Below are 12568 nucleotides of genomic sequence, written 5' to 3' on the forward strand. Positions count from 1 at the left end.
GCCATTCGAGGAGAGCTCGAAGCCCGGACCAATGCGTCATCAGGGTCAGGCCTTGATCTCGTCGAGGATATTTATCCATGCAGCCACATGCAGGAAGCCATGTTCATAGGACAGAAGACGCGAACGACAAAGCTTTATCGAACTATAGGGTTATTTGAGGTGCGAACTGCCGCCAATCCAGAGGCAGTGGAACAATGCTGGCAGCAAGTCGTAAATCGACATCAAACCTTGCGAACCATTTACGTCCCTGCAGTAAAAGAAACCGGCCGCTTGCTAGATGCAGTTGTACTAAAAACGGTGAGAGCCGACGTCTCTCATGAGCGGTGCGAAGACAGGACAGAAGTACAAGAGAGATTCCTATCCAGATGCAGATCTGAGTCCCAATTTGTGGATGGCATATTGCACCAAGCATCCATCTGCTTAACGGACGATGGCCAGATCTTCTGCATCCTTGATCTAAGCCACATGATCACCGATGGATCGTCATGGGTTCTCTTGATTGAGGACTTCTCTAGAGCTTTACGCGGGATGGAATGCCCAGGCGTCGCGCCAGGATACGATCGATACCTCGACTATATGCAACTTGATTCCGACGTAGATGCAGCACTTGACTATTGGATCGACTTTCTGGAAGGAGTTGAGCCGTGCAAATTTCCCGTTCTTAATGACAGAACTGGAGCAAAGACCGATATTGGCGAACTCCTTGAAATCCCGTTCCCCGAATTTGGTGAGCTTCGGCGTTTCTGCAAGCAGAATGAGACCACACTTTCTGCGGTATTGCAGACGGCATGGGCCTTGCTTCTTCGAAACTACACTGGCAACCCAGATGTCTGCTTTGGGTATCTCTCTTCTGGGCGAAGCCTTCCCATCCGCGGAGTAGAAGAAATTGTTGGACCACTGATCAATTTGCTTGTCTGCAAAGCAAATGGTATGGATCGTCGATCCGCGAGAAATGTCTTGGAAGGAATTCACGGAGACTTCGTCAATGCCCTTCCCTATCAGTGCATCTCATTGTTGCAGGTACAACGGATCCTTGGGACGAGCGATTCTTTTTTGTTCAATACATTATTGACGGTGCACTATGCTCCCACCATGGTCGACGGAAACACCGAGCTCGCACTCCTGGCCTCCCACAACGAAACCGAATTTGACATTGTGGTCAAAGTACTCTATTCGGACGACCAAATGCGCGTCCGGCTAAGCTATCGCCCAGCCATCTTGTCGCGTTCAATGGCAAAGCGTGTTGCGAACACGTTCTCGACTGCGATTAGCACGTTGATGCATCTCGAAGACATGGACCAGTCGTTGGGCACACTCGACTGTCTTAGCCCTGGCGACTGGGAACAGATTAATGTCTGGAATCTACAGACATTATCTAGTGGGGCGCTTTCGCATCCCGCAACGATCCACTCGCTGATAGAGCATACGGCAAAATGCCAGCCTAGTGCCCTGGCCGTGGATGCTTGGGATGGTACACTGAGCTTCGGAAGACTGGAGGAGCTGGCAGAATTGCTGGCGCATGAAATTATGCGGCTAGGTATTGGGCCTGGGGTAATCATACCCCTTTCCTTCGAGAAGTCTGCATGGTACACAGTTGCTCTTTTAGCCGTCCTGAAGAGCGGCAATGCTTTTGTTCCCCTGGATCGCTCCAATCCCGCAAATCGTCTCCGCCAAATACTCGACCAACTAGACATTGACGTTGGTTCGGGTCTGATCATCGCTTCCCCCGAGCACGTGGCGACATTCGTACCTCTCTGCAAACATGTTATCACTTTGGAACCTGACTTCTTTACGAATAAGACGATTAAACCAGGGAAACATTTACCAGGTGTTCAACCTAATGACAAGGCTTACGTTATATTCACATCAGGGTCGACCGGAGTACCAAAAGGCGTTGTGATTGAGCATGGTGCGTATTCTTATGCAGCCCAGACACATAGGGACGGACTGCACGTAGACAAATCGTCCAGAATTTTGCAGTTTGCATCTTATGGGTTTGATACAAGCATGGAAGACCATCTAACAACGCTCATCGTGGGAGGATGCATATGCGTTCCGTCCGAGGAGGAGCGTCTGTCGGATCTGGTAGGATATGCGAATCGTACCAGGGTGAACTGGGCCCACCTTACGCCTTCTGTGGCCAGCATTTTCAATGCAGAAGAGACTCCGCTACTGAAAACTATGGCCTTGGGGGGTGAAGCTATGACACTACGCAACGTGCAAGAGTGGGCGGGAAAGCCGGACAAGCATCTGATCCAAGTTTATGGCCCTTCTGAATGCTGTGTGACCAGCACCATCAGCGAGGATGTGTCTTTGAAGATGGATCCAACCAACATCGGCCGCGCATTTGGTGGATGCGCTTCTTGGGTCGTCCGTATCGACACCCCTCACGCTCTCGCACCGATCGGCGCTGTTGGCGAGCTGCTCATGGAAGGCCCAATCCTGGCAAAAGAGTACCTGAAAGACCCACAGAAAACGGCATCAAGTTTTGTAAGCGGCTTGTCGTGGGCACCGCACAAGCGACTATATCGGACTGGTGACCTGGTGTACTACGATTCTGAGGGAGATCTCCACTTCCTTGGTCGCGTAGATGCACAGGTAAAGGTTCACGGCCAGAGGATCGAGCCAGGCGAGATCGAGAAAAACTTGGCCTTGGAGGGATCAGTACTGCACAGTATAGTCTTGGTGCCAGAATCGGGGCCATGTGCGGGCATGTTGGTTGCTGCCATTGCACATCAACGCCCGTCAATCCAGGACGTGTGCGACAAGGTGATCTTTGAAAAACCGGAAACAGCATACATCTCGACCCTGCGCAACTTTCTTCTCGACCTTGTCCCACAATATATGATCCCGGCCATATGGCTTGTCGTACGTGACATGCCCTACAATACGTCAGGGAAGCTGGACCGGAAGCGTATGCTCAAGCGTTTTGAAGAGATGGACAATGAAGAATATGGAGACTTAATTGGCAGTATTGAAAAATGCAGTGTTGAACTACCAATCAATGACCTCGAAATAGCCCTTGAAGAAGTATGGAGTACTGTGCTCAATGTTCCCAAAGCGGACATTGGCAGAAGCAATACCTTATTTTCACTCGGTAAGCCTCTCGGTACTTGCTCTCTTCCAATGATTCCTGTGACTGAAAGACATCCTACTCAGGTGGAGACTCCATATCGGCCATGACCATCAGCAGTGCAGCCCGTGGTAGGGGCATCGCGGTGTCAGCAGCCAAGATACTCCGCTATCAAACCATCGGGCGCCTCGTCGAGAATCTCGATACGCATCCCGAGCAGGCTCCATCTGTCGACTACGGAAGAACCCAGACCGAGGTTGCATGGCCACTTTCACCTATCCAGCAGCTGCATTTTCAGGCTTCACCTAACGGAGATCGCTTTGATCAACAGACAATGGTCTTGGTCATGACGCGGCATGTTCCAGATAGCCTTGTTCGCGACGCTTTCGAAAGCATTTTAGAGGTGCATCCCATGCTGCGGGCTCGCTTCACTTCAACCTCCAGCGGATGGGTACAGCAAGTCACAGAAGATGTTTCCGGAAGCTTGACGCTGCGTTTCCATCACGTAGACTACAGCCAGGAAGATGTTATGCAGCAAATTGCCACCACTAAGTCTTGTATCGATCTAGTCAGCGGACCACTCGTCGGCGTCGATGTCTTTGGAAGGGGCGAGAAAAGGCTCATTTCTGTCACAGTTCACCATTTGGCAATAGATGCAGTTTCGTGGCGGATCATTCTGGAAGATATTGAAGCTCTAATCGCCCGAGGAGCCCCTGCACGGCCCGAGCCCGTTCATTTCCAAGCTTGGGGCCGCGCTCAATTAGAACAGGCCAGAACATGCCTCGATTCTTCTCACGTACTTCCAGCTGGTCTGGTAGTAGAGAGCATAGGTTCGTCTTTCTGGGGGATGGAGGGGCGGCCGATATTGTTCCAGGACTCCGTGTCGAAGAAGGCTCAACTGGACAAAGTTTCGACTCAAGCATTCGGAGCATGCAATCGCCACGGCTACGATCAAGTAGATTTGCTTTCAGCAGCAGTACTGCTCTCTTTCTTGAAAATTTTCGGTCGACCTTCGGCTTCATTGTTCGTCGAGGGGCATGGACGCGAGCCGTTTCATGCTGGGCTAGATCTATCTCGGACGGTTGGCTGGTTCACAACGTTGGCACCTCTCACGATTGAAGAGACGCTAGATACACCAGCAGCACTCCGTCAAATCAGGGAGCTCAGGAGAGCCACACCAGGCAAAGGCTGGGACTATTTCACGTCACGGTTCCTCAACGAGAACGGAGTTGAGGCTTTCCAGCAGCGACATTGGCCTATGGAGATCATTCTGAACTATCTAGGCCGCTATCAGCAGCTTGAAAGACACGATGCGCTCTTTCGACGCTGTGAACCGGCCTTGCAATCAATGCTTTCGGAGCTGCGCCTACAGCAACGTGCTGAGTCACAACGGTACAGCCTCATAACCATACTGGCTGCAATAGAGGATGGTACTCTCACTTTTACAGTGGAATGGAACAAGCATATGAACCACCAGAAAGAGCTAGACTCATGGCCAGCGATGATAGAGAAGGAACTTGAGCGCTTGCTCGTAACTTTGGATGCGCAAGGAACGAAGCCGCCAGTAGAATCAATCGCATCTGCCACCACGATTGGAATCGATCATGAAGAACTGGGCAGCCTGCTGAAGGCCATTCCGCCTAGCCCTGACATAGTCTTGCACAATGTCGAGGCCGCGTACCCATGCTCTCCCATTCAGGAGAGCCTACTTTTTAGCCAGTTGAAGAACGCCAACACATACAATCAGCATTTCCTCTTTCGCCTCGTGCCGGGTTATGATGACCCTACTGAGGGACGCCATGAGCGCTTAGCAGAGGCTTGGAAGCGGGTTGTAAAGAAGCATGCAATTCTGCGGACTGTGTTTGCCGAAGTCTCTTCGGGTGGTTTCGCGCAGATTGTGCTCCGAAATATCACGCCTTCAATCGAGTGTATTCGTAGCGAGAGCAAAGATGCAGTGGTGAGAGCATGGGAGCAAGACCGGTTGATGCTAGGGTGCCTCCCGCTGGGCGGAAAGCTGCTCCACTCTCTCAAGATTCACACTGTCGTCGATGGCACGATTTTCTGCCAGCTTGACAAAAACCATCTCCTCAGCGATGGAGCAAGTTCCCGCATCATGATTCAAGATCTGCTCGACGCCTATAGCGATCGACTAGAAGGCTCTTCCGCATCATTCATGGACTACATCAAACACATCAATGAGGCCGACTCGGAAGAAGTCGAGAAATATTGGTCTTCATACCTTGATGGGGCTACGAGATGTCACTTTCCGCGGCTAGCTCAACTGGCAGAAAAGGACGATCAGGCTATGCCAATGAAGAGTGTAGAGCTAGTTATTGACAACAAGAAAGCTCTCGATCTGAAGTGTCGCAAGTTCGGTATAAGCAATAGCAGTGTATTGCGCGCGGCTTGGGCACTGGTATTGAAGGCGTACCTCAATTCGGAAACAGTCGTATTTGGGTTCCTTGCTTCCGGTAGAGACTTGCCCGTGCCGGGGATAGAGAAGATTGTCGGGCCCATGGTCAACATGCTTCCCGTCCGACTACTAGTATCAGGCGGAAGCAGTATGGTCGAGCTTGCACGGGCGATTCAGGACGACTACCTGGAACATCTTTCTCGGCAAACAGTATCCTTGGGGCGAATGCAGCATGCCATTGGGGGCAGCGACGGTCTCTTCAACACCATTGTTAACATCCAGAAATCTCCGCTAGCGCAGCGGCCGACAGATGCGGAGGTTAGGGATACCACGGCAGAGCTAGTGAAGAGCCACGATACTAGCGAATATGGGATAGCAGTGACCATAACCGATGAGCAAGACAGGTATATCGTATCGGCAGAATTTGCAACCAGCTTGTTGTCGACACAGCAGGCCGGCCATGTCATAGCTGCCTTTGCCAAGGCCGTAGAATTCATGGTGCAGGAGCCAGAGAAGCCGATATCTGAGGCCAGCCTATTCAGTAAGCTGGACGAACAGCAAGTGGAGGCATGGAATGTAAAGGAGCCGTGCCTGGTCCGGCGCTGCATCCATGAGCTGATCCAAGAAACCGTTCAGCGACAGCCAGCAAGCATTGCTGTCCACTCTTGGGACGGCGAAATGACATATGAGCGGTTGGACAGGTTGTCCTCGGCAGTGGCATGCAAGCTGGCATCGAGCGGTGTGCAACCCGAAGACATTGTGACGCTCTGTTTCGAGAAGTCCATGTGGGCGGTTGTGGCCATGTTAGGTGTGGCCAAATCAGGAGGTGAGTGGGGCGCGGGCCGACTGCTCCCGAGAGTGCTGACTAAGTTGTGCAGGCGTATTCGTACATATTGACCCCAAGGCACCGCGGGCGCGCGCACAAGCCATCGTTGATCAAACCCAGTGCAAGATAGCGCTTGCGTCACCCAGCTGCCACGCATGCCTTGATGGCCTAGTCGAGGACATACTACTGCTGAGCGGCCATGTTGCTGAAGAATGGAGTGGGCTGGAGGTGAGCAGCCTTGTGAAGGTCCAACAGAAGCCGGCCAACGCTCTCTACATCGTTTTTACTTCCGGAAGCACGGGAACACCGAAGGGAGTAGTGATTGAACACCAGAATTTCTGCTCAGCAGTAGCAGCCAACCGGGAGTGGCTACGGATAGAAAGAACATCGCGGGTGCTGCAATTCACCAGCTACAGCTTCGATGCTTCGCTCGAGGAGATATTCACAGTGCTGGTGGCAGGAGGATGTATTTGCGTACCGTCGGAGCAGGACCGCCTGTCGGATCTAGCTAGCTTCGTGCGGCGCGCTGCCATCAACTGGGCCGCCTTCACGCCTTCGTTCCTGCGGTCACTTGAGCCACGCGACGTGCCCTCGCTCGATTTCATTACGGTGCATGCCGAACCCATGAGCCAGATGCTTGTGACCAGGTGGGCAGGCCAAGTGCATATGCGACCCAGCTATGGACCTACCGAATGTTCCGTTACGAGTACCGTTGGCGAGCGCATGACAGCCCACTCTGACGCTGCCAATATCGGCTGGGCCGTCGGTTGTCGCGCCTGGGTTGTTGACCCTATGCGCCTCGATGTACTGGTTCCTGTAGGTGCTGTTGGCGAGTTGGTGTTAGAAGGTGCCATCGTCGGCCGCGGCTATCTTCGCGACCCGCAGAAGACTGCCGCCGCGTTCGTCACGTTGTCCCCGGGCGGTCAGAAACCACGGCGCGCCTACCGCACTGGTGATCTCGTGCGCTATGCTGTCGATGGAAGTCTTGTTATTTTGGGCCGCCGGGAGGACTCGCAGGTCAAGGTGCGTGGCCAGCGCGTTGAGCTGGCCGAAATCCAGTATCGTCTTGATCTCGCCCCGGAACTCGCCCATTCCCTTGTGCTGCTCCCCAAAGCAGGTCCACTACAGGGCAGATTGACCGTGGTTGCCAGTCTGAGTGAACAGATTGACCCAAGCCCCTCCTCACTCCAGCTCATCCACTTGTCACCGGGCTGGACGTCAGAGCAAGCGGCCCACGCATCCGATGCACTTGCAGCCGTCCAAAAAGCACTCTCCAGCAACCTCCCCGCGTACATGGTACCCGATACATGGCTTCTAGTCGGGAGCCTCCCCTTGCAGGTCTCGTGCAAGATTGATCGCAAGCTCGTTGCTACATGGGTTGAAACCTTGGACTCTGAGGTAGCACTTGCCGCTCGCCGACTACGAAAGGCAACTCATACGTCAGGCTCTAAAGTTGAGGAGGCTATACGACGCGTCTGGACAGAAGTACTGGCTGTAGACGATGCCGAGGCCGACCTTCTCGATTTGGATGATTCGTTCTTTGCCATGGGGGGCGATTCCATTTCCGCCATGCGTGTGACTCGCCAATGCCGAGCGATGGGACTTACCATCACGACGCAGAATGTGCTTGTAGAAAAAACTATCAGAAAGCTGGCTGCCGTAGCTGCATCTGGCGTGGTGATTACCACGCCAGCGCCTTGCAAAGAGCTATGGCCAAGCGTGCGACAAGAGATTGACCCAGCTGTGCTCCTCCCCCTCGACTCGCACATCGCCGACATCCTGCCCTGTTCTCAATTCCAGGAATACACATATCGCGCTTTTCACAAAGAGCACACGACGCCATATCTGTATCATACCCTAGTAGAATTAACGTCGGATGCTGGCTTGGACGCTGCCACTGCCGCGAGAGCTTGGCAAGCTGTCGTGAATCGCCACTCCATCCTTCGAACTGCATTCGTATCGGCCCAGGATGATGACAAAATATTCCAGGTAGTGTTGCACGATATACCAGTCGACTGTATTGTCACTGCTGTCGATGATGAGATCTCTGTAGGCGAAGTTGCTAATTTGGAAATGGTCGCCATCCGATCTAAGTTCCTTGCGTCTGTAGTACCGCCATTGGCACTACGATTGTTTGTCCTGCGTTCCGGGCGTGTATTCGGTCTCCTTGCTATCGGACACATGATCATCGACCATGTCAGTCTGGCACACGTCTTATCCGACTGGGATCACTTTTGTCACAGCTCGAACCCTTCACACGAGCTGCATCTCCCGTCGCCCTTCCGCTCTTACATCCAGCATCTCTCGAGCCGCAACTTAGGCTCCAGCACGAATTTCTGGGAGGAACGACTGCGCCATCTTCTGCCTTGTCAAGTCTCCGATTGGAATTCAGGTTCCGCTGGTGATCCACACGCCACGAGCACTGTCAGCTTCTTTATCGAGACGGCAGGCGCTATGCAGAGCTTTTGTAGGACTGCAGGCATTACCATTTCCAATCTTCTACAGTTTTCATGGGCTCTAGTCCTCCGCCTTCACACAGGACAAGACAACATCTGTTTTGGACATCTGGTCTCTGACCGTGACATTGATACTATAGACGGCGACGACGTAGTCGGCCCATTGCTATCATTAGTGGTCGGACAGGTGACTATCTCTGAGTCCTTGGTCGAGTCCATGCTCGAACTGCAAAACAACAACATCAGAGCTTCCGAGCACAAAGTATTTGACATTGCCGAAGTCGGGCGTCGTTTGGGATGGTCCGCCAGAGGTTTCCAATCCGCTTTCAACACGCTTGTCAACTACCGCAAGATCGTTCGTCGCAATGAAGAACAGCCGAGGATGCGCTTCCGACGTATTCACAGTCACGATCCGCACGAAGTAAGTCTCTTAATTGTTTTCCAAAGTTCTGCTCTGACTTTTATGGCTTGGGGTACGCGTGTTGTTAAGAAGACTGAATCGCTAACCAAAGATTCAAAGCAACCTATTGTCCTCAGCTTCAACGACATAGGCTCCCAGCTGAGTGCCAGCCTTGCGTATCGTGAATCTGTATTGTCTCCGAAGAAGGCAGACGAATTTGTCGCCACGTTTTCTCGGATATTGGCCTCTTTGTGTACAGGCACATGTCACACCATGGCCGATCTAATGCGCGCCGTTGAACAGGACGATGGGGCTTGACGAAGTGCTCTAAATAACAAAGGCAATCTTCGTAAAGTGCTGATCAAGGAATTGGCAATAAGATATTGACAGCTCACATCGGATGTTGGAGCACTCCAGTCGAAGTGCTGACTGAGACTTCACATATGTACATAAAGCATCAAACTCTATTAGCTTTTGTGTTTTAGAACTGATCCCATGTAAGCGATACGAGCTCAACAAGATGCGCAGTATCGCTTGACTTGAAACAACCGGGTCATCGAAGTCGTGCTTCATGAAAGCTCGCAGTGTCTTACGAGGCCCACATGGTGTCTTAAGAACCGACCAATATGATACTATTGCGTAAATATTCTCTATATGTTTCAGAATTCTAATGTAGCTGTGATTTGAAGGTTGCAGGGAGTGTAGAGTGTCCACGCTAGTAGTAGTCGCTCATCAGGATTCAACATAGAACGCCTGCGTACGCCCCACCGTCACTCCGGAAAGCAGTCACCTATTCAATACATACAGCATGACGACGACAACTATGACAGCGACCACGAGTTTAGCAAGGTAATTGAGGACTAAATCTCAACATTGCAACGTTAGAGCGACTGGTTCTGGTACTTCAATTCACTGTCGTCGGCAGGCAAGTTCTGGTGTTCCGAGCGGCACCAGAGCTCGGATATTCCGACGAATGAGCTCAGGCACGGCATCCAACCAGAACATCCGAGGAAAGAAATTCCGCTGTTTCCCCTGGGTTCTTGTTTTTAAATTCTGCGCTGTAAATAGTGAATTAGTCTGGCCTTAATCCGTACATGTTTTGTAGTGTACGATCCAGAGCCCTTCTGAGATTTCTTTTTCTGCGCTTCAACCATGCTCGGATATAGCTTCTTCGTTCAGCTCAATGAGAGAGAGATTCAGCATCGCCGGGATCTCTTAGATCTGTACTCAAGAATTGCTCAATTGTCCTCGCTCGTTGTCTTTTTTTCTTCTCCACTCTATTCCTTAGCGAAACGGGGTTTCAGTAGAGTTCTGGCCATTTACCACCCGGAAAGCGAAACAAGCTTTTCTGTGAGATTTCGCTTAATTCGCTGGTGGCTGGATCACCGTTGCTTTGCAAACGCAGTCACACGAGGTGGACTTGTATTTGCCATATTCTGGTCGGCCTGGCTATTGTTTCTGTGCACTCATAGGACTGGAAATGGTACGTAATTAGGCCACATTGAATGATTGGATGTCCCTTAATCACCGTATAAATTGTCTACTAATGCGACGAAAGACTTCTTACATCTTACGAAGCGACTTGGAGCGGTTGGTGCATCTCAACTTCCGCTCCAATACGCCCTTGGGAGGCAATCCATACACTGGTGTCTGACTACTGTCATGCAAATACCACATGCCCGTCCAATAGGCTTACACAAGCTGCTTGGCATGATCATTTTCATCTTGTTATCCTTGCATTCTAGCTTATACGCTTGCTATTTCCTACGGACTGATCTACTGCCAACCCCGCATAAGGGATGTCGATGTCATCAGTGGGCATGAGCAGTCATTTTCTTTTCTCTATCCTAACTGTCTCAACTTTGCGTGTGGTGTCAGGGTGGAACTACCGTGTCTTTTACACCATACATGTACTAGTCAGTTCCTCAGTTGTTCTCGTACTCTTCTTTCACACCAAACACGTTCGAACAATTCTTCTCCAGATCTTTCTCATTCGATTTGTGGATGAGTTGCTTCGACGTCACAATACCCGAACATTTTGCGCATCTGTAGCGCCTGTCCCCAACACAAACCTTGTTCAAATCAGCATGCCATTGATACAGTGGGAAGAGACTTGGGCCTTCGGACTTGGTGAGCACGTTGTAATCAGTCGACCTCCTCTCGGCGCGTCGGTCAGCTGGAACAGCGCCCTCAACGCCCGATACCGCACAAGCCCCTTCACCATCGCCTCGCTCCCAGAGAGAGATAGAAGGCTGGTTCTCATTTCACGCACCCGGCGCGGCAATACGAAGCGACTTTCGGATATCGCACGGCTACTGTTATTGGATGCTGACACTCGAGTCCCCCCGTACATTCCACTGACCGCCGAAGGGCCATACCCGGGTGATCTAGCTACAGCAGATCTTCGAAAGTTCTCGCGCGTGCTTATCGTAGCCGGTGGCGTAGGTGCAACCTTTGGATTTCCGATTTTCCGAAGCATGTCGTACGATAGTGTGAATGGGCGCGCCGTGGGCGGTAAAATTCAGCGCCTACAGTTCGTGTGGGCGGTCAGGGAGCCTGCCGAGGCGGCATGGGCATTCTCAGAAGAATTCATGGAGTCGGAAAGGCGAAGGGTGTGGGAAACAGGGCACAAGGTTGAGTTGTACATCACTGGTCGTGCTCGTGGAGATGGTGAAGGGGCGGATGCAGATGCAGCACTCCTAGGTGACATCGAGCTTGCGGAAGAAGGGGAACCGATATGGGATGAGGATCTGTTACGTAGTTATGGCGACACAAGTGTAGTTAGGCATGGTCGCCCCTGTCTGAAAGAGATCGTCAGGGAACAGCTTTCGAGCAACTCGGATGACAGTCTAGCACTGCTAGTATGCGGCCCCACGGGGATGGTTTCGGAGTTGAGGCATCAGGCTGGAAATTGGAAAAACAGAGGGCGACACGTGTACTGGCATGCTGAGCAGTTTTCAAACTAATATTTATGGCGGTCGATCCCAGAAATCTATGGCTTTTCTTTCTGCTGTATAGACTCAGATAGGCGCAGTTGTTACATCCAGTCTCCAGCGCCTTGTCCCATGAAAAACGCATGGTCCAAAAGAGAACGGCATTGTACCTGCATCTAATTGAGACACTCATGGTAGAAGCTTAGCCATCCCGCGCTTAATAACACTTGAGAAAGCCTTCCATGGAAAACTGCCAGAATTTGCACATCCAGAGGCCGTCAGTCTCCGGGGTTTCCGCTGGATGAATAGATTTGTTCAGGTAAAAATTGAGTTTGAAATGGTCGTTGCATCTTGACCAGGGTAATTAACTCGATAGCACGCAATCCGAAGTAATTAAACGCTAAAAACAAATATACAGCCACTGTTCGATGAGCATATTTTGAATGAGTGAAACAGCTGACTTCTCA

The 12568-nt window shown here is 51.6% G+C and overlaps 2 protein-coding genes across 2 annotated transcripts; both read left to right on the plus strand.

Annotated features, from left to right (window-relative positions):
* Positions 1-2181: 2181 nt before the first annotated feature.
* SNOG_14923 (hypothetical protein) lies at positions 2182-9353 on the plus strand (the record flags this gene model as incomplete). The annotated part of the gene is made up of 5 exons (XM_001805041.1): positions 2182-3097; positions 3160-6312; positions 6365-9189; positions 9216-9241; positions 9320-9353. The coding sequence occupies 5 exons, from the start codon at positions 2182-2184 to the stop codon at positions 9351-9353; spliced, it is 6954 nt and encodes a 2317-aa protein (XP_001805093.1).
* A 1902-nt stretch (positions 9354-11255) lies between these two features.
* Positions 11256-12134, plus strand: SNOG_14924 (hypothetical protein; the record flags this gene model as incomplete). The annotated part of the gene is made up of 1 exon (XM_001805042.1): positions 11256-12134. One exon carries the CDS (start codon positions 11256-11258, stop codon positions 12132-12134), a length of 879 nt encoding a protein of 292 aa, XP_001805094.1.
* Positions 12135-12568: the final 434 nt, after the last annotated feature.

The sequence above is a fragment of the Parastagonospora nodorum genome (genome assembly GCF_000146915.1).
Source record: "Parastagonospora nodorum SN15 chromosome Unknown scaffold_34, whole genome shotgun sequence".
In the NCBI taxonomy this organism is placed as follows: Eukaryota; Fungi; Ascomycota; class Dothideomycetes; order Pleosporales; family Phaeosphaeriaceae; genus Parastagonospora; species Parastagonospora nodorum.